Here is a 26,473-nt window from a genome sequence, read left to right as displayed (position 1 = left end):
CACAGCACAGCACAGCCATCATGTCATCACACCAGGCGCTCCAGGGGCACCTGTGGTGTAGCTTCTTTACCGCCTATTGGCCACCGGAGAAAAAGGTTGCGTCCTCGTCGGAAATTTGTTGGTTGTATTTCACCGCCTGCACCATAAACGTCGTCAGAGGTGTGTCCGCCGCCAGGTCCTTTGCCATGTCGAGCTGTGCCTTCGCCTCCTGTATCTCGCTGTTATCGGGGAACCTCGATTGGAGCATGTTCAGGAGTTCATCCACCTCTCTGTTGAAGGCGACCACGAACGGGTTCATGATCGTTCCGGTCTGTAAGTCTAGATTCGAGACCTCGGTTTATATCGTTACTGGTGTTACTGGCGTGACTCCAACGCCGCCAGGATGTACTCGTACACGTCCTGCTTTCTTTTGACGTTCGCGGGAAGGTCGACGTCGTGGGTCGCCGCAAACTCGACGAGGTCTTTGACCCTCCAAGCGTCTTTTGTCCTGTCCAGAGTTCGGCTCGTGAGCTCGGCGATGACAGCCAAGCGCGCGGCGGAGGCTGCGGCCGCTTGTGTCGGCAAGCGGCTGAACGTTAGAAAGCGCGACCCGTCCACCCTGTTCTCCAGAGCGAGCGGGTGAAACCCACCTCCGCCCTCCGAGTGCAATCGCAAAAATAAACACCTCGACTCGTCGGGGTTCGCGGGATCCCACACCCTGACGCCGTGCGTCCCTCCCAACACATAGAGCGTGCAGTTGGACACTCGCGCAAGGTCCTGAAGGCTGAGCCGTTCCAGCGTCTCCAACGACAGTCCCGGGCTCGCCACGGCGTGCACGATCGCCGCTGCCGTCATGGCCCTCGCGGAGGCCTGCGGGACGTGCCCAAAGTCGGGAGGCACCTCTATACGCTGTTCCTGAAAGCAGGCGATCTCCTCGGGCGTGCAGGGGAGCCAAGGCGGTCCGGGTGCAAGCTCTCCAGCGTCCAATCCAAACACCCACGAGCGATGCAACTGCGTGTAAACGCTCTCGGTGGGACTCAAGAACACCGTGGGGTCGCGAGGGAGAGGAAAGCGGGACGTAAACCGACACCGCACTCCGCGCGCCTCGGCGCGAGAGACGAACAGGTCGGTGGCGATCAACACCAACGGCTGCGGCCTGTGAGAGGCGTGCGTCTGCAGGGAAACGTGCGGGGATCTCCTCCGCGTTCACCACCTCGTCCCACAAAGTGTCCGGATGTAGGTCAGAGTGGAGCTTGTAGAGGCTTCCGCCATCGCACATCCGCCTCCGGAACATCTCCGCGATCATCAACGGGTCGTACGTGAAACAGGTGAACACCCCATCGGGGCGCAAGTGCCGCTTGACGGCGGCCCAGAGGGCGTCCCACCGCGCCGGCGACCAGGCCATGTAGTGGTTGAGCGCCCAGCCCGCTGTGACGACCCCGAACGAGCCCTCGGCCTGCGCGTCGCCGTTCAAAAACTCCTCCAGGTCCTTGGACACCACCCTGCAGCCCAACCTGGTCCACCTTGTGTTGTCGCGCACGGCCCCGCCGCCGTCGAGCTCGAGCGCGAGCTCGAGAACGTTGGTGGGACCCGCGCTCGCGCACTGTTGCGCCAGCTGGTTTTTCAGAAAGCCGTGATGGGTCCACACGGCCTGGTGCCCGCTAATGTTGAGACGGTGGAGGTCAAGGGGCTGTTTCATGCTCTTCCAGATGTTCAGCGCGACGGTCTTGAAGTTGGGCCTGGGCTTGTCTGTGCGCACGCGGAGAGCCTCGAAACGCCGGCCGTCGGGAGCCAGGACGCACTGGACGATGTCCCGGCACGCGGGAGGTGGGCGTACCCGCGACGCGTCGAGCGGCAACTGCGGCCGAAACGGCACAACGCTCCCGTTCACGTCACCCACGCAGAGGACACGGTCCTTGTCGAGGAGGAAATCGATCGAGTTGTGGGAGGGCGGTTTCCACTTCAACAGGGTCTTCCATTGGCACCTGGTCGGGTAGGGCTCGCCCTCGGGAACAAAGATCAGGCCGTCGGAATGGGGACCCATGACGCTATCGAGGGTGGCGCGCATGCCCCAACGGTAATCGTGGTACTCCTTTTCCACCACAGTCCACCCGTCCGACAACACCGGTAGGGCGGACCGAAGCCACGCAAGTCGAGCGTTGAGGTCGGCGGCGCGGTCTCCTCTGAGGTCCCTCCCGTCGTAAACGAGGATGTCGAACGCGAAGATCGTCTTGCGCGCATGGTCGACCTCCACGTCCAGGACATGCGAGCGGGGCGGGCCGAACGAAGGCGACCGCGTGATTGCGCTCACCACGCGCAAAGACCGCGACGAGTGGTGAGAGCACGCGCACAGCACGACCATGGCGAAGGCGGTGACGGCGAGCGACGTCGTGCGATTTTTGCTCGCGGCCTACGCGTCCGCGGAGAGGGCGGCTAAGAGAGACACCACCGCGTTCACGCAGGTTTGGTTGCCGGCGAGGGCCGTCGCCACGGCCGCCACCGTCGCGGACACTTTTGTGCCTTGGATCGACACGCCGACGGACCCGGCGGTCGCCGCCTGCGTAGCCAAGGCCGCGAGAAGCGGGGTCACCGAGACGGTGTTCGCCAGCGCGGTCGCCAACCCACGCGTCGTGGCGGAGACGTCGCCGAGGTACAGGAACCCCAACGAGTACCTGGAGCGCTCGCACAGCGCCAAGAGCGCGGCGATTAGATTCGCCCGCATCGTCGACTCTTGCGTCGCGAGCGGGGACAGGTCCACCGGGGTCGTCGAGGCCGGATCGACGGACGTGACACCTGCCGCTGTCTGCACGATCGCAAGGGCCATTTGCGCGAACACGGTCGTTTGGTCCGGAATCTGCGGAGCGCTGAGTACGGTTCCCATTTGCGCTTACTGGCGTTCCGCATGTCACTTACCCCACGGAAAAAACGAGGCGGCCTCAGAAGCCGCTCGGTGCTGAGCAGCAATGCCTGTGAACGCCGCGGCGGACGAGCGGCCCGCGCTGGTCGGAAAGCGCATCGACAGTTGGTGGAGCTCCATCGCATCCTGAGCACCGCTCTCAGAGTTGCAGATGCCTCGATAATTCCAGCCAGTTCATTGTGACCGTTGCCACATTTTTTGGGAAGGTCGATCGGGCTGAACCGTTCGCCAGATCTGCAATGGGAATGGTTTTCATCTCGTTGACGGGGCCTTCCTTGGCGCGACCCTTGCCCGCCAGCATCGCATCCCGCAGTTCCGGATGGCGATCGGGGTCCATTAGCGTCAGCCCGGCGGCCAGAGCGACCTCTGCTATGAAGGCAGCGGCGGTGGCGCCAATGGGCACACGTACGTCTTCTTCCCATGTCGCTACTTGCTCCTCCTGGAATCCGTACTCCCGCAAGATCGATCGCGCTGGGTAAAACAGAGTCAGGAGTTGAAGACGCTAAACCTCGCCACCACATCTCACATCTCACCTGTCATCTTATCAATCATCCTCGAAAGACTCCTCTCATCATCTGTCTTTTTGATAACGTTCTCCATGGCTGCGATTCCATGTCCAAAACAACGTAGGGTCCCACGGATCCAACGGGTGGTGCTTGAGGCTCTTGTGGATGACTTAGCGTTACCCGTTAGGATTATGTTATTTATGTTATTTATGATATCAGCTCGTAAACCCCCCGGGCGCTTGGGTTTGCACGAGGTTACACGAGAGACGCGGGGCTAACGCTTGGGGTAACAAGTGGTGCCACACGCATATGAGGGGATGGGTGGACAACAGCCATGGGTTGCTCCTTGTGCGTTTTCTATACAAATGGCTACTGGAACGCTCGCCTACGCGGGAGAACGCGTTTTCTACCGTGCTCTAAGGACGATTATTGCAGATAGGATGCTGCATATCCCCCTAGACCCCAACGCACACCCTTCATCTCGCTTTATACAGTCGAATCCACCAACCGATAGAATGCCGACGACCATGTCCACCCTGATGTCCACCCTGCGTTGCGTGAACTTCGGACCTTTCAAGGACAAGACCATCCACTTTGAAGGTCCCGTGACGACTCTGGTCGGCTCAAACAGGTCTGGAAAGACTAACCTGCTGAAGGCCGTTACCATTGTGGCCTACCTGCTCTATCACGCATCCGACGAAAACGGGGTCCTCCATTCCACCGCGGTGTTGAACGTGGAGGAGCTGTCCGTTCTCCGGAAGCTCTCCTTAAACGACGACTTCGGTTCGCTCTTCCGCCAGGGAGAGAACTTCGATCGTTTCGAGGCGCGCTTTACGAACGGTGCCGCCGTAGACCTGTCCCTCACCCGAGGCCCAAGCGGACAGGGGGGTACTTTGACGATCAATCACCACGATACGTCAATCAAGGTGCCAGATATCCGGTGCACTCTCATCCCGCGAGACCTCACCCTCTGCTACAGCTCCGAGGAGCGTATCAGGGGCAACCAGGACAAGATCAGAGCCCAGCTCTCTGGTCGCCTCGTTCCCGGAAGCGGCCGCAGTTTTTATACCTCCAACCTCGTTCATTACCTGCAGCAGACCACCCTAACGAGTTTGTTCAGCTCAATCGCATCGTGAACAGCATCTTCCCAGGGATTGGAAACTTGCACACGCAAACCTTTGATCGCGGATCCAAGATCAAGTGCACCATCGGACCCGACAACGAGACAGGCCTCGTCTGGCACGCTTACGGAAGCGGTGTCAGTTACGCCGTCTGTCTGTTCGCAACGATCATATATGATCAAGTCGAATGCGTCAAGTCGGTCCAAGACTTGTCGGTAGGCGCGATGCATGTGGTTCTGCTTGACGAGCCGTCCTCTTCGTTTCACCCGCACATTCTGCCGCTCGTGCACCGCGGCCTCTGCGCGCTCAACATCAACCAGCTGGTGGTGTCGACACACCAGATCGACTGGCTTCTCGTCGAGTCCATCCCCGAAACCGTCGTTTCCATGGACTCTGGATCGCATCGATCATGCTAGGATTTTCTCCTAGCATGATCGATGCGATCCAATCTCTCCGCGACATGAACCTCATCTCCACTATCATCAGCCGCCCGGACGAGCTGGCTCTCCTTGCTGCAAACCGCACGCTGCTCTTTGTCGAGAACGAGGGCGACCGGGCCTTCCTGCGAAACTGGATGGCTAGGATTGACCCCGGCAGAGCGGCAAACTTCCTCGGGAAAGTCGTCGTCGATCAGCTGTCAGGAAAGAAGACTCCCCATCAGTACGTCGATGTCGCGAAGACAGCTGCCAGGCTTTTGGGCAAGTTTGCTACCGACGCGGAAATCAGTGTTGCCGTTGTGGTCGACAACGATTCCCGCCCTCAGCACCTCGCTGGCGTTGACAGACAATCCTTCTTCGGTCTCTGCCGGGATGCTCAGGGAATTTCGTCCGAAGGCTGCGAGTATCTCACCCTGCAGAGGGTAGAAGCAGGGAGCTACTATGTCGACAAGTCGGCCATCCTAGCACTGATCGAAAACGGAGAGGCCAAGCCTTGGGGTCGCGATGCCCGTCCCGACGATCTTAGCGCGTGGTACGACCAGCTCGTCACTGATAGCCTGGACGCGATCGAGTACCGCTTTGTCACCGAGAATGTGACCAAGATGATGGCGGCGAAGAAGAGTGACAAAAACATCGGCAAGTCCTGCTTTCCAGGAGGGATCGTGCAAGGTCGCTCTGACGATTGGGACGCTGCTGCGAAGTGCTACCAGCTTGTCGTCGAGGCCAAGGATTTCCTCGCTGCCTGTGGGATCAAGTCCAACCACTAACCTCGGCTGGCTTCGAGCATCGATCCCGTCCCCGACGACATTAACCGGGTCGTCCTGGCTCTGTTCAAGTGGGCCGGAGTTTAAGTGGGAATCCGACGGCGTGTGGTCCAAGGACTCGTTTTGAGTGACCCTGTCGCTGCTGTTGGCCGCCGCGGCATGGCCCCCTTGTTGGCCTCAGCCCCAAAAGCGGAAGTTCCCATTGGGAAACGGGTATTGCGTGTCAATGGATTCCACGTAGAACGCGATGTCGTCGTCCTTGCCGCTCTCGCCACTCCAAAACACGTTCCCACCGTTGGTGTTGATCATCCCGTCGTTTTGGTTACGGTACTCGGTGGTGAGCCTGTTGTTGCTGATGGTGATCCTCTGTTTGGAATCGTTCGGGTCGCACGCGGCCATCACCATAGGGTCCCTATCCTTTGTTGGTGCCGACAAGCACTTGCCCGCCCTGCCGTTCGCAATCAGTCCCGTGTACGACATTCCGACTGTGAATACCTTGCTAGAAAAAATCTATGGAACATACTGTACGTATTACATAGTGTTACATATGGGCCCCGTTCTAAGCACAAACGTGTCCGTATCTAAACAGGACCTCATCAATGAGGCCATCGCCTCCGCCATCATTCAAACGTCGCAATCATGCACCTTGTCGCAGAACGTCCTCCAGGATATTAAACTCGAGTTTGACCATACCACGGTGGGCAACATCAATGTTGATGCCGGCGCCGTGGCGGACATTACCTGCATCCAAACAGCCGCACAGGAAGCGTCCATGCAGCAGAACATCGAGTCCGCCTTGACGGCCTTGGCGAAACAGCAAGCGGAGGCATCGACATCTTTTAGTCTGTTTTCCGCCTCAACCAACGTGTCGTCGCAGACCCAAGACATTATCAATAGGGTCAGCTCCAGCATAACCATCCAGACGTTGCAGCAAGCTATCCTAGCCCAGATGACCGATCAACATGTCAACATGTCTTTCACCGGCAGCACCGCCAAAAACCTCCGCATCTCCGCCACCGTCAACGGGATCCTCAAGGCCATACAGAACAGCTCTAGCACCGCAACCTTGGTTAACCAGCTCGCCACTCAGATGACCGCGGATTCCGCTCAGACGGCCAAACCGGGTTCAGCACCGCGGCTCTCATCGCCATCGCGGTCATCTGTATGATAGTCTGCTCGTCCGCGTGTTGTGGTCTCGCGTACTACGGCCAGCAAAGCGGCGGGGGCGGCGCTGGTGGAGGCGGCATGCCCGACCCCGCAATGATGGCCGGGTTGATGGGCGGCGGTGGGGCCGCGGGCGGAGCGGGGGGCGCGGCCGGGTTGCAGGCCGCGTTGAGCAACCCTGCGACGCTCAGCGCGCTCGTCAAAATGGCGCCGATGGTGCTCTAGGACCAGGTTCGCTCAAGTTTTTTTCTGACGCATAGTCAGGTTGCATAGCACATAGTACCTTCGCCCAATGCCCACCCCTTGCAAAAAGAACCAAAGAAGGAACCCGGTGACCAAACGGTGCATCAAGAAGGGTGGCGCAACCGACAAAGCCCTACGAGCGGGACGGTACTCGCAGATTCGAACTTCAGCGAAGTGGGCCAAGCGCCTTTCGAACACGAACAGGACGAGCGCAAAAGGCCGCAAAAGCCGGGGGGCCTCGGCTACTCTCTTCTACGTAGGCACCGTGAAAAGGGGTCTCAACGGGAAATACTGGCGGGTCAAGCGGAAAAGCAATGGTGTGTACATGTGGGTGGGTATGCAAATTCCAAGCGAGGGTGTGTCCCTAGCAAATTCAATCGCACCAAAACTCACTCACGACGACCGAACGAAAGAGCTTCGCTCGCTCAACGTTGCAGACCCACGCACAATGTCCCTCCAACAAATCATCCTCACCGACGTAGGCCAGTACCTGGATGACCGGACCCTCGTACGCTTACAGTGCCTCAATTGCGCGTTCAGGGATGAGTTTAGACGCCAGGACCGCTTGCGCCAGGAACCACGATGGCTACAAGGGAGCCCCGTCCGTGGACCTAAACCCACCAGCTCGGGGTTCCTGCGCGCGTTGATACAAATATGCCAGGGACAGACCTACGCGGACGTCATGGCGTTCCTGGAACGTGAGCTCCCTGCTCACAGGAGCTTCGGCGCGGTTGAGAAACCCGACGTGATCATATACCAATTGGCGAGGGAGATACCCTCTAGGCACCTAACCCCCTTCCCCGCGGCTTGGGGTCCCGTTGAGCCCGTCATCAACGTGTACATCCACTTGATTCTTGAACTCATGCGGGCATCAAAGGCATCTACCCTAAGGAGGGCTATGGTCTACTTCTGGCGCGATATAGGTACGGCAATGGCCATGCTGGGTCGGAACTGGCGCCCCCATATCATGGGGCACCAGGTGTACACCTTGAGGAACGTATCTGCGGAGCTGTCAAAGCTTTGTGCGGCATACTATGCATTGGAGAAGGTGTTGGGGGCGTGAATATACGCGTCCAAAGATCCTCACGCACATAAAAGAACCCGGTTCGCGCACGTCCCCCTGTGGCCTTTTTTTACACAAGCATTGTACCAGTCGCAAAAAACTCGGACCTGATCGCCATGGAATCCGTTACCGTGCCTCAGGCCCGCTATGTCATCAACATGACCGTATCCCGCAAAGGCGAGAACGCTGTCAACATCAGAACAACTCCTGTCACGGACCTCCCGAACCTCGTCAAGATGCACCGGAACATGTGCGAGGTCCTCTTGGACGATGCGGTGGTCAAAGTCTTTTACGATTGGGCTTCGAGGTTGCCACCAAGGAGCTCATGAACGTCCACCGCAGCCCCTTCAACCCGGCATTGTCCATCAGCAGCTCGATTATCCGTATCATTCCCATTATTGATACTTTTGAAGAACGCTCCAGCCGCGGCTTCCAGCTGGCCCGTATTCAGAAAGCTGAAGGCAAGCAGATGTTGCGCTTCTCGTTTCATCCTGTCGTTGCGGAGCGCTGGCGTTACGCATTCGATGACTGAATGGTAGTGTAGCCTCGTGCGGCGTAGAGCCAGCCTAGTGCGTCTGTGATGCAGGTGGAATGAGAGACGAGAACAATCTGCGTCATTATTTCACGGACTGATCTGCGTTGGTCCGCCATCGTATATATATGGGGGTTATTCGAACCTGATACTCTCGAGTCCGACCGTCGGAGAAGCGTACGGATGCGAGCGTCACGCGCCTACGTCTTGGGACCCTACTCAGACCCTACTGCTTCGTGCCCCTCTCCAACTTTCCAACGTTCACTCTCGTAGCAACTTCTCGTCGGTGTGCAAGACTTGAATTCGGCCATGGCCGCGGACGCAACAGGCAGTAGCGCTAGCAGCAGCAGCACCCTTAGCCGGCGGCTGCTGGCCTCGGACGCTTTCAGCCACGTCGCCTTCTCCTCCTGCGCCGCCATCGTTGCTCGGACTCTCGCTCATCCCCTCGACACCCTCAAAACCCGCATCCAATTCGAGAGCGCGGCAGGTAGCTCCACATCCTCCGTCGGCCATCTTCGTTCCACGGTCCGCAACATCCTGCGAACAGAGTCCTTCACCGCGCTATACAGAGGGTTACCGGTCGCGCTGGTGTTCAGTGTGCCGGCACTGAGCGTGTACCTCGGCGCTTATGACCAGTCCAAAGTGTTGTTGGCGAGGTGGGGTGGGCTCGGGGACGAGAGCTCGATAGGAGTGCATGCCGTTGCGTCCTGCAATGCGGAAATTCTGAGTGGGGCGTTATGGTACGTGTGCTTACCCTTGAGCATCGCTGTAGGAGCGCGGTGAAGGTACGAGTTTGGCCGCCCGCAAGCGACTTGAGAGGTGTTATACAGATTGATTCAGCCTTTTGAAATGGGGACAAATGGCAAACTGCTGATTGCCTTCCGCAACTTTGCTAGGACGCCTATGGAAGTGTTGAAAAACAAGATGCAGGTCCAGACTGTAGATGGCATGTCTAAACGAGGAGTCAGTACATGGTCCTTATGTCGGTCCATCTACGCAAGAGATGGCATAAGAGGATTCTTCAAGGGGTATTTCCTGGCACTTGGGGTATTTGTACCATATACAGTGAGTAGCAAAGCTACTAGTGATCTAGACCACCAGCGGCTCGTTGCTGACCTCAATCACCAGATGACATACTTCATAGCATACGAGCAACTCAAACGGCAAGCAGACCTCTTTATCAACAAACGAACCGCCTCAGTGACCACGTCAACACCCAAACAACTTCCATTCGGCGCATACATGCTCTGCGCCGGCACATCCGGAGCACTAGCCGGCGCCGTATCCAACGCTCTAGACATCGTAAAAACGCGGCGACAAGCAGGCGGAGGCACGGAGAGCGCCGTGACGATCATCAAGGACATGTGGAGGAACGAAGGAAAGTGGAGGGCGTTCGGCAGAGGTCTCGCTGCGAGAGTGCTGTGGGTTACGCCGACGGTTACATTGTCGATGAGCGTGTATGAGATACTGAAGGACTGGCGGGCGAGGACTGTTGGTGACATTCATAGCGTATGATTAGAGAGTCGGTGTTTCCAAAAGGGCGGGTAGAGGTCATGCACACATGTCCCAATGCCCCACGGTCATATTGTGAGTTTGATATAGCATGCTACTTTATCGACTTTTTACTTAAGTGAATATTTACACCACCGCCCAACATACCGCCCGCAATGCAGAACAGACGGTTACGGCCGTCCCACCGCGTAGTCGCAGGAGCTGAGCAATCGCCCTTGAGCTCTCTCCTTTGATGACTACGGCGAAGTATGCCCTCCCATGAGGATCCTACGACATATCCTACCAAGATACCGGAATCCCCCGTCTACGCCTTCCCAGCGATAGCGGGCGCACCAGCCTTCGACCCCTCAGCCTGCTTCCTCAACCTCCTCATCTTCACATCATGATTGTACACACGCGCAGTGTTGACCTCCATCGTCGTAATCTGCTCTCGTAGGAATTCGAGATCCTCATCGACCTGCGTAAGGGATGTCTTTGCGCTGCCCAACTTTTGCTGCAGAAGCGTTTGTGCCTCCGCTGTCGTGTACTCGAGCATCACGTTCGCTCCGAGCCATAGGTAGACGGTCGACTTCCCGTCCTTGGAGGGTGTCAGGCGGGCATGGGCGTAGAGGGTGTCGTTCAGCTCGTAGTGGGATGTCAATGGTTCCTCAGAGTCCTGCGAAGCGATACCCAAGATGTCATGACTCTGATCCGAGATTTTGGAGACTCACAATCGATGCATTCATACCTGACCAGTGATCAGGAACTCGACCATCTCCAGCGTCTTCTTGATGTCGGGAATCTTGGATTCGAGACTCTGTTTGCGCTGCAGTAAATGACCCTGCATGTACTTGTATTTCCTGCAGTCACCACGAAGTCAGTACTCCGGCACGTTCGGGCGACTTTGACCAGCTCTGAAGCAACATACGAGATCATTTCCTGGAATTTCCGCAGCGTCGACTCCACTTCGGCCTCTGAGGCAGCATATTCCTCAACTTTGCTCTAGAAGCGGGGCATGTTTGAGTTTACACGATCTCGTCTGACTTCCGGAGATCCTTAGGGCAAGCGTAATGGGCGCTCCACAACAAGTGCCTTAAGTTGGCCACCAAAGAAGCCACCAGCTCTACAAAATTCCCCCTATCCGTCTCGCAGCACTCCGACTCGCTTTGAGGGCGCCCAACGTACCACAAAAGGAGCCCGGGGAATCCCCCTTGGGTTAGCTTCGAGTGATTGCGACATCTTCTTTCGTTATCGGTGAGGCTGACGGTTGCGGGCTTCGGGATGTTAAGGAGTAGCTCAGCTACGTATGCTTTGGCGAAACAGTGTTTACAGTATGTATGTACAGTATATTCGATTACGCTTGCATGCATGCATGCAACAACGTTCAAGCTCAAATTCACAGGGAGCCTTGGGAAAGTCCGAGTCCCACTCCTGACCTCGCGTACCAGCGAGTGCTGATTCTATCAACCCTCCACGACAGCTGCGACAACTACGCCCGTCCGGCCGTATTAACTTAATCTGCCGTGAGCTTACTCTACCTCCAGAACTCAATAGTGATCTCTTGACGGACTATCTTCACGATGGACGCGGCCCTACTTGCTATCATCGGCGCACAAGCCGGGGCAAGCGGCGATAATACCCCTACAGCTGGCTCAAAAGCAGCAACCCCTGTGGGAACGGCACCTGGATCGCCTAACCCTGCACCAGCAGCTGTCTCCAGTGAACCCGCCGCAGTCACTTCTACCCCTGCTCCATCCTCAACACCAGCTTCCGTCGCCGCGTCTACACGGAAGCAGGCGAGCGAAACAGCCACCCGGTCGGCGCCGAGGAGGAGTACGCGGTAGGCACAGCATAGCGGGTGGGACTGGGATCCAGAGTATATGAAGAGTTGTGATTGCTCACGACTCCTTTGATTATAGACGAGCACCACGGCTCGAGAGCGAGTCTGAAGGCGCTGGGTCCGACGATGAAGATGAGCTCTCTGATGACGAGGAGTGGGCTGATGTGAAAACATGGGATCCGGATACGTTGATTGGCGATGCGGCTGATGAGCAACGGTGAGAACGTGTTATTCAGCATGATGTGGCTGGCGACGGATGTACGACGCAAACGAGATCTGACGGGGGCACTCTCCGTAGGCTAAACGCCATGTCAGAGTTGCACCGTGAGAGTCTTATCGCGGAACGACGGGGACGCGTAAGTGCGCCGTTGCTTAGTATAGCACCATCATCGTTAATACTCATCACCGATATGTCCCGGACGGCTCACAGCTCGAGAAGATGAAGGAGCGATTAGAAGTCAAGAAGATGGTGCGGCGGAAGTTCGGCGCAACGAAACCCAAACGACAGAACGAGGATGAAGACGAACGTTAGTTGATCACTGCCGCGTTGATGTGAAGAGGGGTCTTGGAGAATAGGGGTGTTGATGCCCTTTTGTGTGTTGCCAGGTCCAGCGAAACGGCAAACGAAGGAGAAGACGAAGCGGGATGAGACCATGGCCAGCTTCAAAAGAGAAAGGGAGAAGCATTCGCGAGCAGCAAAGGTATATAAGCTTTGCGGGTAGAATGGAACCGCTATGGTAGTTTCGCGGAACTCATCTGGCTATCCCATAGGATGGTAATGCCATGCAGATAGACTCCGTACATGATGATCATTACGAATCCGACGATCGGCTGGATGCGGATACCGAAGTGCGGCGGAAAGAGGTACTGACGAGCGGGGAAAAAGCATCGCGAGGGATCGCTCATGCTTTTGCCGTTATGAAGGAGATAAGCAAAGCCACGAAAAGCATACCAACATACGAACAGGTCCTGTCGATACAAGTCACCCGTGCCCAGCTGACGGATTGGGTGTTTGCGCCGTTCTTTGACAAGACTGTGAAAGGTTCGATTTCATGGTTTTTTCCGGCATGCTCGGCTCGTGCGGTGGTCTTCGTGCTTACATCGCTTCATAGGCTGCTTTGTACGCTATGGAATTGGAGCCGACGCGAAGGACCCTAAAAAGAACGTATACCGCCTATGTCTGATCGATGGTAGGTTTCGCGCCGTCCGACAAACGCTTCAGTGCCCCATTCTGAAGCGCATTCCCATGATGCAGCGGTAACCACCGCCTCCCGACCATACTCAATTGACGACAAGCCGGTGCCAAAATCAGCAATAATGAATCATGCGGGAGCCCAAAGGGAGAACACCTTCTCCAAAGTGTCGAATAGTCCCGTAACCGAGGTCAGGAGAGGCGGAGGAGCGCATGACTTTGCGGACGGTGGAACTCGCGTTGGACTTGCAACTGAAAGTTGCGCTTTTTTGATGCACGCAGAGCGAGTACAGACGATGGTCTGAGACGATGGTATTTAACAAGATCCCATTCCCGGCACACCACGTCAAGAACAAGAGGGATGATTTGGACCGAGCGAAAAATTATGTGTTCAGCAGCGTAAGTCATGATCTACGTGACGTTTCCTTGCCTAGTCACTATCGCTAATCTAATCTCACACTTTGGGCATTCGAACTTGTCCCGCCACCAGGACGAAGTAAGCCAAATGGTCACATCCCGAAAAGCCCTCCAGAAAGCCCCCGTCAACGCCGCCGTCGAGCTCCCGGCCCTAAAACGCCAGCTAATGTACGCCGAAGAACAAGGGAACGTAGAAGAGCAAGAACAGCTTAGAGCGCAGATGGACCGTATCTTGTTGAACTTGAGCAACAAAAAGGAGGAGGAGACGGGGGCGCGCGCGCTGTCGAGGTCTGGGAGCGACCTCCGCATCCCTGGGACGCCTGGCAATGGTGCCGCACCGAATTTGGCGTCGTCGGGGTTCACTGCGCCGAGGGTGACGGGGGTGGGGGGGTTGGCGATGGCGGATATCTCGAATGAGATGGATGGAGCGTTTGCGAGGGATCCCGTGTTGGAGGAGATCAGACTCTGAGGAAATGCCTCATGAATGTCGTATTGGCGTATTGTAGGCAGTGAGTTATCCGCGTCGTTCAACGTGCGGTGAAACGGCGGTGTGGCTAGTAGTGATTGTCCCCGAATATCACTGGCTTCGGGTCTATCCGCCTCCGGAGTGCCGTTCGCATTTTCCCTTCTACGAGCAACATGACGAGAAAAAGCCAAGTTTCCTTGTCGTCACGTCGAACAGTTGAATGATGGACGGGAGATGGATGAATCGCATGATAGTAATCTCTCTCTCGTGTGTTCGGTGCTGGATCTGTTCCTCGTCGCCGCCGATCGGATACCGTCCATTTCCGCCGTTGTTGTGGTGGGTGCGGTCGATATTTTGCCTGATCGCTATGTCGTATAGGCGGTCCCAACATCCCTGAACCAAGCTGCCCTCAAGTACTCGAATGCTCTGATCCAGAGAGCCGATCCTACGCTGCGGTGGGCTTGTTTGCCGAAGGCAGCCCGTCGGAGGGGGGCAGTTTTCGAGGACACTCCACTGACCACCCGTCGGGCGTTTCAACCATCGTTGGCAATGTCGGCTAGTCTGTCCAAAGTTCCTTCATCTCTTCTTAGCAGCCCTTTTCCCATCCGAACCGCCGCCTGTAGCGCCCAGGACGACGCGTGAGGCTCCTTTCCCAGCTACTGCCGGCCATATGCGCATAACTCGCGGGCGAAGTGGGCGGGCCCAAGGACAAAGACGTTGGGTGACGGTGGGCAAGTGGAGCCCGCGGGATATTCCTGGAATCCCTCGTGGGACCAATTCGGGAGAACGTCCAGCTGAACGGTGTTCCAGAGGCAAACTAAACTCCCGCTAGTCACATGTCCCCATTTCTTGCCTGTCTTCCTTCGTTCCTCCCACTACTGTACTGTAGATACACAGAGTATTTACATAGATGCATGAGCGCACATTCGCTTAACCCATTCCTCATACAGCAGCTCCTAGTCTCCCCAAAAATGTAACTTTCCCCAGCGGTCCCACGCTTCCATTTTCCCATTTGATCTTGATCTTTCCCACCCTATCTACAAACCCGCTCAAGTACTACTTCTACTACTCCCCACTCCGTATCCTCCGCCTCTTGCGCCTCCACCCACTCTCATAGTTCACTGGAAGTGTCTGATCCGGAGCCTGGTCCCGAAGCTTTTGTTGTTGTTCAGCGGGAAGGGCGATAGTTACACTCTTCGGTGCTTTTGCGTTTGTTACACATTGTTGTTGTTGTGGAAAATGAAGGTTATGCGCATTCTTCCTTCTCCCTGCAGCATCAGACAAGAAACGTGTCAGATTCATTTCAACCTGTCTTGACTCCGCGGCTGCTCGGGCGCGGAGTTGTGATGGGTCTTTGCTTTCCACCGTAAGCTACAACGAGGGTGAAAGAGATACTATTGTGAGATCAAGAGGGACAAGGAAGAGGGCGTCGGTATGACTTACCTCATTGTGAATGTAGGTGTGGGGGTTGGGAAATGGTGGCAGGTGTTGTGGGCACGCAGCAGTAGTAGCAGATGCGGCAGTTTCAATGTAGGTGAAGTTGTCCGATTCGTACGAGATGGGAATCAATTCGGCGGGTTCGCTACGGGTCGGCGTGGGGATGCGGATATCTTTGTGGGGAGGGAGTCAGAGATGACGGTAAAGTCAGACGTTGTTTCAGCGGACATATCCCGCACACACAAGCGTACCAGATTGCCCACCCCTGCTTTCGCAATACGCGAGATACTCATCGAGCCCGGGCAGCGAGATGCCCATGTCAGCCATCCCCAGGAGCACATCGTTCAACGTCGGTTGAGTACGTAAGCCAAATTCGGTGTAGGCTTTTGTGCGACTGAAAAGGTCATGCATGTCTGCGTGGGGAATGATTGCATGAGTGTGTGGTAGACACATCTCGCTCCTTACACATCCTCTCACACTCACACAGAGTATAAGTCTCCACCAACAAATCAAACGCCTCTTTCTCTGCCCCGCCAAACCCCGACACCCTCAGCACCTGCGCAACCGCCTTCATACACACAGCCGTCTCCATATTTCCCATCCCTCGGGGAATGATCACTCCCCCAGCCGATAAGTCTTTGTCCTTGTCGCCTCCTCTACCTCTCCCTTCAAAGCCGTGAGCGGCTGGACCACCTCCTTTGTGAAGTTATCCAGCGACTGTGTCGCGCGCTCACGAAGGCGGGTCAGTTCCGCTAATAGCTCTGCGTGCTCGCGTTCGAGCTCGTTAATCAGATTGTGGTTGGTGGTGGGGGTGGCGGGGAGAGCGGCGTGTTATTGGAAGGCGGCGTGCAAGTCAGCGGTTTGAGATTCCGTCAACTGGATCAATTCTGAGAGGTATTGTTGGTGTATTTCGGCGTTGCGGAGTCGCGGGTGATGGCACCAAGCTGTTGTTTTGTTGTTGGCGGCTATGTAAGGGAGGGTGGGAATTAGTGATCTTGCAGTTTGGTTTTCCCCACCTCAGGAAACTCACCTTTGGGGCTGGCCTGGCTGTACTCGGTGTTGCTGTTGCGGGGATGGTCGCTGGGTCGCCTGTTGCCATTGCCTGTGGCCTGTCGCCTGTTGTGAGGCCTGTGTGAGGCAGAGAATGGAGGTCCGCAAAGAGCAACAGCCGCAACTGCCTGCGTGAGAGTTGCGTGTTGCGTTGGCCTCGCATGAAGCCTATGAAGCCTTTGGGCATCATTTGGGCATCGGCGATTTGGCACAGCAAGAAAGGAACCCGGCTGCCCTCAGAGACCACTTACACACACACCCCTTCCACACTCACAAGGAACACAACGCTGACCACTTCGACGGCTCCAGGATGTATTCCTGGAACGGCTCACAGGTGAGGAAGAGGACTCCAGAACCAGCACCCACATTGTGGACTCACCCATCTTCCCACCACCTTCTCCACCTTCTCAGCCGCCACAACAAGCGCAAGATGCAGCCAACGAACCACCACAAACCGACCTGCTCTCGCTCCTATCCCAACTATCCCAACCAGCAGCACCCGCGCAACCCCAGTACCAACAACAGCATCCCACGTCAGCATTCAACAATGCCTTATCAACGCCAATGTCCTCCCTCCTTATCGAGCAAGTCAAACTGGAGTATCAGCGGAACGCAGCAGCAGCAGCACAACAACCACCACAGCAACAGGCGTATCAGCCATTTCAACAACAACCAGCCAGTTCAGGATATACCCAGTATCCTCAACAACAACCACAGTCATATTCGATGTTTAGCGGACAACAGCAACAATATCAACAACCACCGTCGGCGTCCGCGGGTGGTATCATATCCATGCTTCAGCAGATGTTGCAGCAGTCACAGTCACAGCAGCCGCAGTCGCAGGTGGGGTATAACCCGCCGCCAAATGGGATCGGAACGCCGCCTCAGTCGTCGTTGCTGAGTATGTGGATGCAGAGTGAGAAGGGGGCGGATGCGGGTGGGTCGGCGGTAGCTGCACTGCAACCGGCGACGACGACGGCAATGTATGCATCGTCAGGAGGGTTCAGCGGGTCATCGGAACCCAAATCGTCAACTCCCACTTCAACCGACACAATCCGCGCAGACACAGACATGGGCCACGTCGATTTCGGACCCGACGAGGGCCACGACACCACCGCCCAGCCATCGTCCTCCCCACCCAAACCGCGCCCACGCCTAGAAGGCCGCATGTCCGAAACAGGCAAACCCTCTCCCGCTGTCCTACACGCGTTGGCCGAGCTGAGCGAGGACGGCAAGATCTTCCAACTGATCAAAGAACTCCAGAAATCACAGGTAAGTAATAGAAGTCAATCCCATCTTCTCACATGCACATCACGTATCTCACGCCCTCCTTATATGTGATAGACGGAAAAAGAAACGCAACTCCTAAGCAAACGGCTAGCCCTCACCAAAAAAGCCGACAACGACCTCCTCGCCATGGACATCCTCGGCAACATCCCCGCCCACGAAAAGCGGCAGCGCGCGCAACGTTTGGAGGAGGAACTGGTCGTGTTTGATCGGATGATTATTAGGGAGATGGATGTTTTGAGGAGGGGGCAGCAGGGAGTTTTGGAGGAGGTGAGTGATGGGGAGTGAGGATGGAGAAGGGCTTGAGCGTGAGACTGATTTTTTTTTTTGGCAGGCGGGTGTACCGATGTATTATGTGACGGAGGACCCGGTGCAGATTGGGCAGCAGCAAAAGTTGTTGGAATTGTTGTTGAATATGGCGCCGGAATGAAGAACACACGGTTTCTTCATGGCATCCCGCGTCGCGCAGGGTGAGGATCGGGTGCGCGGCGGGCATACCGCTACTACCACCCCTCTCACAATTTCAACAGGCTGGGTTCCACCCGGTCCTGCTCTTATCGGGCCGGTCGTAAAATGCGTCAACAGACCCGGCTGCACTTAAAATGTCTAGCATCCTTGATGCGCCTCCTGAGGGATCGCCTGGACCAGCCACCAGGCGACAGAGCAGAACACCTCGCGAGAACCCGTGGGTGTGTCCCCCGTCAAGCCAGACAATTGGGGGGACGGGCCTGGCCCAATTTCACCCGTCAGATATCCTTCTCTAGGTCCGGGACGAATTGGTCACCGCTTGCTCTCCGACCCCCCCATCAACCAATCGTATCAATTTCTCCAAACGGTGTCTGCACATGCACCATCTGATTACACCCGAGATAGGATACCATTAGCGCCGTGTACATACATACATACATACATACATACATACAATATACCCACCCTCCTCATCATCGAACGCCGATACGATTTGCAGGGCGGAAGCGGCATACCATAGGAGTTTTTATGGATTTCGGTTCCTCAACAAGGGGACGTGGGAAGAAACCGGCCACATCGTGCTAATAATCGGTCCGTTTACAGACTTTCCGCATTGCACCTTCAGGATCAAGGGCCTCTGCAAACCGCCCACGTATCAAAGACGTCTTTATTGCAAGAATAGATAGTCTGGTCCGCACATCCGAAAGCCATGGCTGGGTCCGTCCCACAAAATGGAGCCATATGCAGGCCCCCCCCCCCCCCCCCCTCTTCCCCCCCCCCCCCCCCCCCAAAAAAAAAGGTACAGTCGGTGTAGATGTACGCCGCGCCAGGAGCCGGCCGCGCTAGACCTAGATCACACCTATGTCGCTGTGCGAAGGGCAATGATATCTACTACTCCAATTCGGCCCTCGTTCTTCCCCCTCTTTGATGGCCCTTGTCCCCAAAAACTAGAAGCCTCTGATCAGCGTCGGTTTTCGCGATGAAGCATGTCAACAGCGGAGGATCGCCCCATCGTCGGGGGTTCCGTCAGCAGGAGTACGAATGCCCTTGCCCCAATCGAGGCCAGAGGATCGGCATTTGTATCCCTCGCGCGGTCCGAACGTCAGAGACCGGGACTGGCATCCAAGTTTCATATCCACACATCGATTCATCAATCTCCCCTTCCGTCTCCACATCACCCCCTCCCCCCTGCCGCAGCGGCCCTCTCAACAACCTCACACGTATCCCTCAAATCCCTCTCCACCGCGCCCGCCCAGCTCCCGATATCGCCCAACTCCTTCAACGCGTCATTGAACTCCCCCACGATCGCGATCCACGCCCGCGTCTGCCGCTCATAGGTCCCGATGGCGGCCGCGAGGCGTTTGGACTCGGCTTCGATGTCGCGTTCGGTTTTGAAGGCGAGGGCGATGCGGAGATTTAGCGAGTCCGCGAGGGAATCGGTTAGGTGGGTTGTGGAAGTCGTGGCGTCTTTATGGAGGTGGTCTAAGGGGAGGAGGGGTGTGAGAGGGGGGGTGGGGCGAGGCATGCGGATGGGGAGGGGGAGGGGGGGTTACCGGTGGTGAGCTTGTCGGCGGCTTGCTTTTGGTGGTGCTCACGGGCTATCCGGGCGAACATGGTGGCGGGTTTATGGGTCTTGACACTCGAGGGTGAGCAGTAGTGCGAAGGTGATTACGGTGGCCAACGAAGGAAGATGGTGCTGTGTGATGTGTGTTGTGTGATGAGCACGAGAAGTGTGAATCCGCGTGGGTTGCGGCCATCTTGCTCTCCACCACTCTCCATCTCTATCCAACTTCCACCCCGGCGCTCCCACCCACTCATCCCCAACCTCCAAACAGCATCGGCATCTACCGCCACCACATTCAGAATACACACAGAGAACCGTCCTCGGCCTCGCGCCCTAAATCGGCAACCATGACAGTCCACCCGTACCCCACGCACCCACAAACAACAGAACACCTCGCCCACCCGTCCTCTCTCGCCGCCGACTCCCCACCCTACATCGCCCATGCGCACTCTCTCGCCCAACCCTACGCCGGCCGCTTTGGCACTCCGCCGCCGGCCTCGGGCTACGGCACCCCGCCGCCGATGATGACTCCCGCGCCAGAGGGATCGTACCCATCACACCCTCACGACCCGAACCAACAATACCAGCAACAACAGCAATACCAGCAGCAACAACACCTCCCACAACAGCCCTACGCCCCATCCCACCCCGCCGGCCCACCACAACAAGCGTACTCCGCCTACCCCGCCCATCTCCGCAACACGCCCCCACCCGCCGGCAACTACCAAGGCCACGTCGCCGGCCTAAACGGGTGGAACGATATCCCCTCCCACCTGCTCTCTGGGATCGCGGGGAAGAAGAAGGGCGGGCCGGGGAGTGTCGGGACAGGGTCGGGCGCGGGGAGCGGGACCGCGACGCCTGTTCCTGCTGCTGCAGCTGCCGGCGGAGTGAATCCGAGTGTGGGCGATCCCAAGGCCTATGTGGTGAGGATCTTTACGGCGGAATTGGATCGGGCCAAGGGGGTTGTTGATGTGAGTATATATATGCACCTCTGGGATGGTGGAGAGGGCTAGATGGGGTTGATTGGGCTGACTTTTTACGTTATGTGCTTGAAAGGCATCACAACGCCGCATTTTGGAAGACTCGACTAAACGCATGGAGAACCTGTACGAGCGTATCAGTTCAGACCAGATCGCACCGCATAATCTGACCCTCACAGTTGAGCTCGCCACCGGTAAGAGGTCGCCCACCCTTCCTTTAACTCTCCCTGTCTTTTTGTTTCTCGCTCACATCCCTCATTTGCCACACGCAGCATTGACGAACCGCGACTACACCTCCGCGACCGCCCTCGTCACCTCGCTCATGACCACCGCGTTCGAGCAGGAGGGGAAATGGGTGCTGGGCGCCAAACGGCTCGTGGAGATTTTGCAGAGGGTTCACTAGCGGGACCACTCTCGCACTACCTGGGGGCAGGGTATCTGGGGGCGTGAGGAGAGTGCTTGTGGCATGAGGCAATTTGGGAAAGGAGGGAAGTGGATATGGGCCTCTTTCCGTAGCCTTTCCTTGCGATGTAGCATCGAATCGATCACGTGAGCGAGCGTGACGCGCCCGATTCCTGAATATAATCGCGTGGAGCATTCACCCCAGTTTCCTTTCCTCGTTTTGTGTGCAAGCGAGGCCCATTGGAAAGCCAACGTCCGACTCTTGCCGCATTTCTGAAGGTTTCGAAGAAGGACCTCGGGAAATTACTCAGTCTCTGTAATACGAGGGCCGCTACTGTTTCATAGCTCATTAGCTTAACCCGACTTTAGAGAGCCCCTCTAACTCCACCAGTATCGAAAACCTGAAACTAGAAAACCGTCGCAGAAATGGGAAGTCGAGGCCGTCAAGCCAAGAAACAACAGCGGGGCCCTGCAGCCCTGAGCGAAAACACAGTCGCCCGCATCCAAGGCGTGCCTGTCGGCGGCAACAAGGACGGCGGAAAGAAAGGCGGGAAAAAGGGAGGCAAGAAGAATGCCAACAACAAGCCATTTGGGAAGCAGTCACCCTCCGCGGCGAACGGAAAGAAGGGCAAGCGACAGGCGGAGGAGGAGGAGGAGGCTGTGAGTGAAGAGGAGGTTCTTGAAGCGCCGTCGACGAAGAAGTTGAAGGGCGCGAATGGGAAGGCGACTACTACGGCGAAGGCGGCGCCTGTTGAGGAGGAGGGAAGTGACGTGGAGAATGAGGAGGTTTATGATAGTGCCGCTGGGTCTGATAGCGAGGAGGTTGGAGAGGATCTGTGGGATGGTGCGGAGTTGGATGATGATGACAATGAGGGCATGATGGTGGGTATTTTCGACTTCTCGTCGTGTGGGCCTGCTGTCGCGCACAAGGGACTCACTTCAGATTTGGCTTTCTTTTTGCAGGATGATGAGTTCGATGGCATGTCAGACGATGACGAGGAGGGCGAAAAGGGCGAGCCTGTAGCCATGGCATTCGGGTCTGACGACGACAGCGACGCGGATGAAGAAGAGCTGGAGGTCGAAAAGGAGGCACGGATGCTCGACGCGCAAGCCGCCGAGGACGCACGCATGGGCGACGAAGAAATGCAAACCAACATCGCCCAGCGCGAGAAATTCGTGCTGCCGTCCGGTCAGGAGGTCGAGCGCGACACCCAGGTTACCGAGGACGTCTCCCTCGTGCAAACGCGTATCCAGGAAATCATCCGTGTGCTCAACAACTTCAAGGAACTGCGCGACCCCGAGCGCTCGCGAGCGGAATACGTCGACCAGCTGATTAAGGATCTCGCCACCTACTACGGGTACAACGATTTCCTGCTGGAGAAGCTGTTCCACCTGTTCCCCATCTCCGAAGCCATCGAGTTCTTCGAGGCCAACGAGGTGCCCCGCCCCGTGGTCATCCGCACCAACACCCTCAAGACCCGCCGCAGAGATCTGGCGCAGGCGCTGATCAACCGCGGCGTCAACCTCGAGGCAGTCGGCAAGTGGTCCAAAGTCGGTCTGCAGATATTCGACTCTTCAGTCCCTATCGGAGCCACGCCCGAATACCTTGCCGGCCACTACATGCTGCAAGCCGCCTCCTCCTTCCTCCCCGTCATGTCCCTCGCCCCGCAAGAACACGAACGCATCCTCGACATGTGCGCGGCTCCGGGAGGCAAAACCACCTACATCGCCGCCCTCCAGAAAAACACCGGCTGCCTCTTCGCCAACGACGCCAACAAGGACCGCCTCAAATCCCTTATCGCAAACTGCCATCGCCTTGGCGTCAAAAACACCGTCGTCTCCCACCACGACGGCCGCGAGTTCCCGCACGTAATCGGCGGGTTCGACCGTATCCTCCTCGACGCGCCCTGCTCCGGCACGGGAGTCATCTCCAAGGACCCCTCCGTCAAAATCAACAAATCAGACGAAGATTTCCGCCTCCTCACCCACATCCAGAAAGAACTCATCCTCGCCGCCATTGACTCCATCGACGCCACATCAAAGACGGGCGGATACCTCGTCTACTCCACCTGTTCCGTCACAGTCGAGGAGAACGAGGAAGTTGTGGAATATGCCCTGAAGAAACGGCCCAATGTGAAACTCGTACCCTCCAGCCTCGATTTCGGACGCGAGGGGTTCACCTCCTTCCGCGGAAAAACGTTCCACCAGTCTATGAACCTCACGAGGAGGTACTACCCGCACACGCAGAACATGGACGGGTTCTTTGTCGCGAAATTGAAGAAGACGTCGAATAAGTTCCCCGGGATGAAGAGCATGGACCCGAAGAAGATTGCAGAGGATAAGGCGGCGGCAGCTGCTGCCGCGGCGGCTGCCACGGATGCTGACGGGTCTGAGAAGCAACGGAAGGGGAAGAAGACGGTAGCTGCTTCGACTGCGGAAAGTCTGGCGTTTGATGAGACGGAGGACGTGCAGTATATCAGGCAAGCCGAGATCAGGCGGTTGAAATCCAAGGGGATCAAAGTCTCGTCTGCATCATCCACCCCGGTCTCTGTCGAGGCTGCCACTCCTGCCCCTGCACCAACAACAAAAGACGACGCATCAACAACAACACCACCACCAGCCCCAACAACCCGCGCATCCCGCCAAGCCGCCAAAAAAGCCGCCCTGGAACGCCTCAAAGCCGGACAGGAGATCGAGGTGGATGTGTCGGATGTCGGGAAGGTTGTTGATCCGAACCAGGCGCCGAAGAGTAGGAGTCAGAGTAGGAAGGAGTGGGCGGGGAAGAGGAAGAGGGGTGGGCAGTAGAGAGGGTGGCGTGGCGGGAGTTTGTGAAGAGCGTAGGAGGTGGGGGAAGACCGAGGAGGATAGCATTTGTAGGCGTTGTGAGCCCCCCTCGAGGTTGTTATTTATTTTTGTTGCATATCATTATCATAACATCATCGGACTATGGACGGTCGCCCACACGAATGGATGTTTGCTACGTCGCCTTCCCCACCCTCGAATTAAAAAAGGAAAGGAAAGGAAGAAGCACCGGCAAGGGACGCTCCCACACAACCCACCCTACCGCCGCATCCATTCTCACTCTTCCCAACTCACACCCGCATAAAACCTAACAACCCCATCCCTCCCCGCCGCAACCACCTCCGTCTCCTCCGCCCCGCCTGCCGCTACATCAAACGCATACAGCGGGTCAACGTCCGCGCCAACATACTCGGTCACGATCCGCGGCGGGAGGGCGCCGGAACCCGTGAGTGGGATGGAGAGGGTTGAGAGGGTGCCGTCGCCTGTGTTTGTTTATAATCACCGAGAGGGTGCGTGTATGAAATGCGATGAGTGCGACGGATGTGAGAACGCAAACGGGAGAGGGGATCACACCCCCCACTTACCTGTAGCGACGACAAGCACGATTTCGTCCGAGGGTATCGACGACGACGACGGGGGCCCCAGGATCCGCACATGCGTGATCGCCGCCTCGTTGCGTTTGAAGGCTGTTATGGGTGTGCTGTCATGCAATACAAGGCGATCAATCACGCGTCACGTGTGAAGACCGTGAGGCGGAATCATTTTTTCTCACCTAGGTTCCCGCACATCCCAAACCACGACAACGCCGTCCGCGGCGCCTGCTGCGACACAGTGGGTTTCGGGGGAGTAGTGTACGGATGTTAGGGATGCGGAGGTTGGGGAATGGGCGGAGAAGATCAGGAAGCGGGTGCGGAGGTTGTAGCCCTGATGGGATGGGCGGGGTGAGACGAGGGGAGAGAGGAATGTGTGGGGCAAAGGACTTACGAGCAGGCTTCCGTTCTCAGTCACTGCAAAGAGGAGCTTGTTGTCTGTTCCCGTCTCTGCTGGGTCGATCTCTGCACCGCCCACACCATCCACCACCTCCCCATCCGCGTTCACCACCTCCACCCCCAGCGACATCTGATTGATCCCGCCCGCTCCCGGTGCGATTTTGGCGAGGACGCGCGCGGATCCGCAGTCCCAGAGGCGGATTGTGCCGTCCTGTGAGGATGCTTTGATGAAGGGGGTGTAATTCGGTGGGATGTTACGTGAGTCCCCAGGTGGCAAAACAGGGACCACTGTTCCGTGCAAACTCACTTAGAATGTTGCGGCCTCGCTCGACGATCGCCGTGTCCGTGATTCCTTATGATTGGCGGGAGCGAGAAACAAAGAGGAATCAGCACTCCTAATGACGGATGCCCCCGTGCCCCTAGGCCGTTTTCCATTCCAACCACCCACATCCCAAACTCGAGTACTCACGTCCCCCATGCCCCTCCAGCACCGCCGCACACGCCCCATCCATTCCCCAAATCCTAACGCGCATATCCATCGCCCCGCTCAAAACGACTACCCCGCTAGGAAAGAACCTCGCACTCGTCACATCCCCCACATGCCCCTTTAACTCCCTCCTCAACGTCCCGTCCGCCGCATCAACTATCTGGAGACGCCCGTCGGTAGAGCCGAGGAGGAGGTGGCTGCGCGTGGGGGAGATGGATAATGTTGTTGTCTGATTTGCGTTTGGCGTTAATATGCTCGGGGGGTCGTTGTTGCAAATTGCTTCGATGACATCTCCACGTACCGGTGTGAGCCCTTCGTACTGCCGCACAGGCGCCAGGAACAGCGTGCGTGTCCCGTCGGGATGGAGAAGCCAAAATGAAGTCTGCGCGCCCGAAAGTACACATAAGTATCATCACTTCCATCTCATTTTCCTCGTCATTTCCTCCTTACAAACCTCACCCCGCCCTTCAACCTGCACACCCTCGACATCCACCTCCAACCCACCCCCGGCGCGTGGCGTGATCTTGGCATGCACGCTGTCCTTCCCATCATAATTATAGAGAGAAAGCCAAAAAGGTTGCGGGGGCTGGGAAGAGGGGTGGTAAGCGGCGTGCAGGTCGGTGGCAAAGTCGGGTTGGGTCGTTAGGTGGGGGATGCGGTGGATTTGCGGAGTGGTTGATAGGGTGGGGAGGATGGAGGATGTGGATGGCATTTTGTTACGTTTTGGGAAGGGGAAGGGAGGGAGTTTTGCGCCAGGATGGTGAACCGGGATGTGTATGGCTTAGTTGATTGTCGAGAAACCACCTGTTTATACACTTTGCACACAGGTTGGCAATATTGTGTGTGGTGAGATCTCATGTGGGTTGGCGATGTTG

The 26,473-nt window shown here is 57.0% G+C and overlaps 15 protein-coding genes across 15 annotated transcripts; 8 read left to right on the top strand and 7 right to left on the bottom strand.

Annotated features, from left to right (window-relative positions):
• Positions 1–1,009: 1,009 nt before the first annotated feature.
• Positions 1,010–2,705, bottom strand: EV422DRAFT_34321 (uncharacterized protein). Its single transcript, XM_053066480.1, has 2 exons — positions 1,425–2,705; positions 1,010–1,231 (listed from the first exon to the last, which is right to left on the bottom strand). The coding sequence occupies exons 1-2, from the start codon at positions 2,339–2,341 to the stop codon at positions 1,186–1,188; spliced, it is 963 nt and encodes a 320-aa protein (XP_052930520.1). The 5' UTR covers positions 2,342–2,705; the 3' UTR covers positions 1,010–1,185.
• On the bottom strand, positions 2,390–3,517 carry EV422DRAFT_594509 (uncharacterized protein). Its single transcript, XM_053073581.1, has one exon. It carries the CDS (start codon positions 3,415–3,417, stop codon positions 2,686–2,688), a length of 732 nt encoding a protein of 243 aa, XP_052930519.1. The 5' UTR covers positions 3,418–3,517; the 3' UTR covers positions 2,390–2,685.
• Positions 3,518–3,855: 338 nt separating this feature from the next.
• Positions 3,856–4,735, top strand: EV422DRAFT_34166 (uncharacterized protein). Its single transcript, XM_053066466.1, has one exon. It carries the CDS (start codon positions 3,918–3,920, stop codon positions 4,536–4,538), a length of 621 nt encoding a protein of 206 aa, XP_052930518.1. The 5' UTR covers positions 3,856–3,917; the 3' UTR covers positions 4,539–4,735.
• A 196-nt stretch (positions 4,736–4,931) lies between these two features.
• On the top strand, positions 4,932–5,919 carry EV422DRAFT_513247 (uncharacterized protein; the record flags this gene model as incomplete). Its single annotated transcript, XM_053069148.1, has 1 exon — positions 4,932–5,919. A coding segment is annotated over one exon (796 nt), but the record flags the coding sequence as incomplete, so codon positions are not given.
• EV422DRAFT_502947 (uncharacterized protein) lies at positions 5,902–6,204 on the bottom strand (the record flags this gene model as incomplete). The annotated part of the gene is made up of 1 exon (XM_053068312.1): positions 5,902–6,204. The coding sequence occupies one exon, from the start codon at positions 6,202–6,204 to the stop codon at positions 5,902–5,904; it is 303 nt and encodes a 100-aa protein (XP_052930516.1).
• A 292-nt stretch (positions 6,205–6,496) lies between these two features.
• On the top strand, positions 6,497–8,194 carry EV422DRAFT_575499 (uncharacterized protein; the record flags this gene model as incomplete). Its single annotated transcript, XM_053073206.1, has 4 exons — positions 6,497–6,848; positions 6,896–7,104; positions 7,162–7,448; positions 7,672–8,194. 4 exons carry the CDS (start codon positions 6,497–6,499, stop codon positions 8,192–8,194), a joined length of 1,371 nt encoding a protein of 456 aa, XP_052930515.1.
• Positions 8,195–8,615: 421 nt separating this feature from the next.
• Positions 8,616–10,474, top strand: EV422DRAFT_33822 (mitochondrial carrier domain-containing protein). Its single transcript, XM_053066434.1, has 3 exons — positions 8,616–9,466; positions 9,623–9,791; positions 9,855–10,474. Exons 1-3 carry the CDS (start codon positions 9,036–9,038, stop codon positions 10,239–10,241), a joined length of 987 nt encoding a protein of 328 aa, XP_052930514.1. The 5' UTR covers positions 8,616–9,035; the 3' UTR covers positions 10,242–10,474.
• EV422DRAFT_33833 (Prefoldin subunit-domain-containing protein) lies at positions 10,392–11,603 on the bottom strand. The gene is made up of 4 exons (XM_053066435.1): positions 11,403–11,603; positions 11,146–11,219; positions 10,966–11,077; positions 10,392–10,893 (listed from the first exon to the last, which is right to left on the bottom strand). Exons 1-4 carry the CDS (start codon positions 11,454–11,456, stop codon positions 10,543–10,545), a joined length of 591 nt encoding a protein of 196 aa, XP_052930513.1. The 5' UTR covers positions 11,457–11,603; the 3' UTR covers positions 10,392–10,542.
• An 89-nt stretch (positions 11,604–11,692) lies between these two features.
• EV422DRAFT_33882 (uncharacterized protein) lies at positions 11,693–14,178 on the top strand. The gene is made up of 11 exons (XM_053066438.1): positions 11,693–12,057; positions 12,137–12,274; positions 12,356–12,413; positions 12,488–12,584; positions 12,664–12,758; positions 12,829–12,921; positions 12,985–13,099; positions 13,170–13,247; positions 13,313–13,440; positions 13,532–13,648; positions 13,740–14,178. Exons 1-11 carry the CDS (start codon positions 11,798–11,800, stop codon positions 14,133–14,135), a joined length of 1,575 nt encoding a protein of 524 aa, XP_052930512.1. The 5' UTR covers positions 11,693–11,797; the 3' UTR covers positions 14,136–14,178.
• An 808-nt stretch (positions 14,179–14,986) lies between these two features.
• EV422DRAFT_513233 (uncharacterized protein) lies at positions 14,987–16,477 on the bottom strand (the record flags this gene model as incomplete). Its single annotated transcript, XM_053069147.1, has 4 exons — positions 16,053–16,477; positions 15,821–15,982; positions 15,576–15,742; positions 14,987–15,503 (listed from the first exon to the last, which is right to left on the bottom strand). Coding segments are annotated over exons 1-4 (745 nt in total), but the record flags the coding sequence as incomplete, so codon positions are not given.
• A 452-nt stretch (positions 16,478–16,929) lies between these two features.
• EV422DRAFT_502942 (uncharacterized protein) lies at positions 16,930–18,336 on the top strand (the record flags this gene model as incomplete). The annotated part of the gene is made up of 4 exons (XM_053068311.1): positions 16,930–16,953; positions 17,031–17,891; positions 17,964–18,176; positions 18,241–18,336. 4 exons carry the CDS (start codon positions 16,930–16,932, stop codon positions 18,334–18,336), a joined length of 1,194 nt encoding a protein of 397 aa, XP_052930510.1.
• An 817-nt stretch (positions 18,337–19,153) lies between these two features.
• Positions 19,154–20,075, bottom strand: EV422DRAFT_33721 (GCN5-like 1). The gene is made up of 2 exons (XM_053066425.1): positions 19,928–20,075; positions 19,154–19,856 (listed from the first exon to the last, which is right to left on the bottom strand). The coding sequence occupies exons 1-2, from the start codon at positions 19,986–19,988 to the stop codon at positions 19,549–19,551; spliced, it is 369 nt and encodes a 122-aa protein (XP_052930509.1). The 5' UTR covers positions 19,989–20,075; the 3' UTR covers positions 19,154–19,548.
• On the top strand, positions 19,919–21,486 carry EV422DRAFT_33751 (uncharacterized protein). The gene is made up of 2 exons (XM_053066427.1): positions 19,919–20,909; positions 20,995–21,486. Exons 1-2 carry the CDS (start codon positions 20,286–20,288, stop codon positions 21,319–21,321), a joined length of 951 nt encoding a protein of 316 aa, XP_052930508.1. The 5' UTR covers positions 19,919–20,285; the 3' UTR covers positions 21,322–21,486.
• A 48-nt stretch (positions 21,487–21,534) lies between these two features.
• Positions 21,535–24,177, top strand: EV422DRAFT_33729 (tRNA and rRNA cytosine-C5-methylase). Its single transcript, XM_053066426.1, has 2 exons — positions 21,535–22,202; positions 22,284–24,177. The coding sequence occupies exons 1-2, from the start codon at positions 21,747–21,749 to the stop codon at positions 24,123–24,125; spliced, it is 2,298 nt and encodes a 765-aa protein (XP_052930507.1). The 5' UTR covers positions 21,535–21,746; the 3' UTR covers positions 24,126–24,177.
• Position 24,178: 1 nt separating this feature from the next.
• Positions 24,179–26,425, bottom strand: EV422DRAFT_33696 (WD40-repeat-containing domain protein). The gene is made up of 8 exons (XM_053066418.1): positions 26,053–26,425; positions 25,900–25,980; positions 25,581–25,827; positions 25,419–25,463; positions 25,107–25,333; positions 24,895–25,046; positions 24,707–24,822; positions 24,179–24,604 (listed from the first exon to the last, which is right to left on the bottom strand). The coding sequence occupies exons 1-8, from the start codon at positions 26,308–26,310 to the stop codon at positions 24,399–24,401; spliced, it is 1,332 nt and encodes a 443-aa protein (XP_052930506.1). The 5' UTR covers positions 26,311–26,425; the 3' UTR covers positions 24,179–24,398.
• Positions 26,426–26,473: the final 48 nt, after the last annotated feature.

This window comes from Fimicolochytrium jonesii, assembly GCF_025526975.1.
Source record: "Fimicolochytrium jonesii strain JEL569 chromosome Unknown EV422scaffold_1, whole genome shotgun sequence".
NCBI classification, from domain to species: Eukaryota; Fungi; Chytridiomycota; class Chytridiomycetes; order Spizellomycetales; family Powellomycetaceae; genus Fimicolochytrium; species Fimicolochytrium jonesii.
The sequence above is the reverse complement of the archived record's forward strand: the minus strand, read 5'-3'. Positions and strand labels throughout refer to the sequence as shown.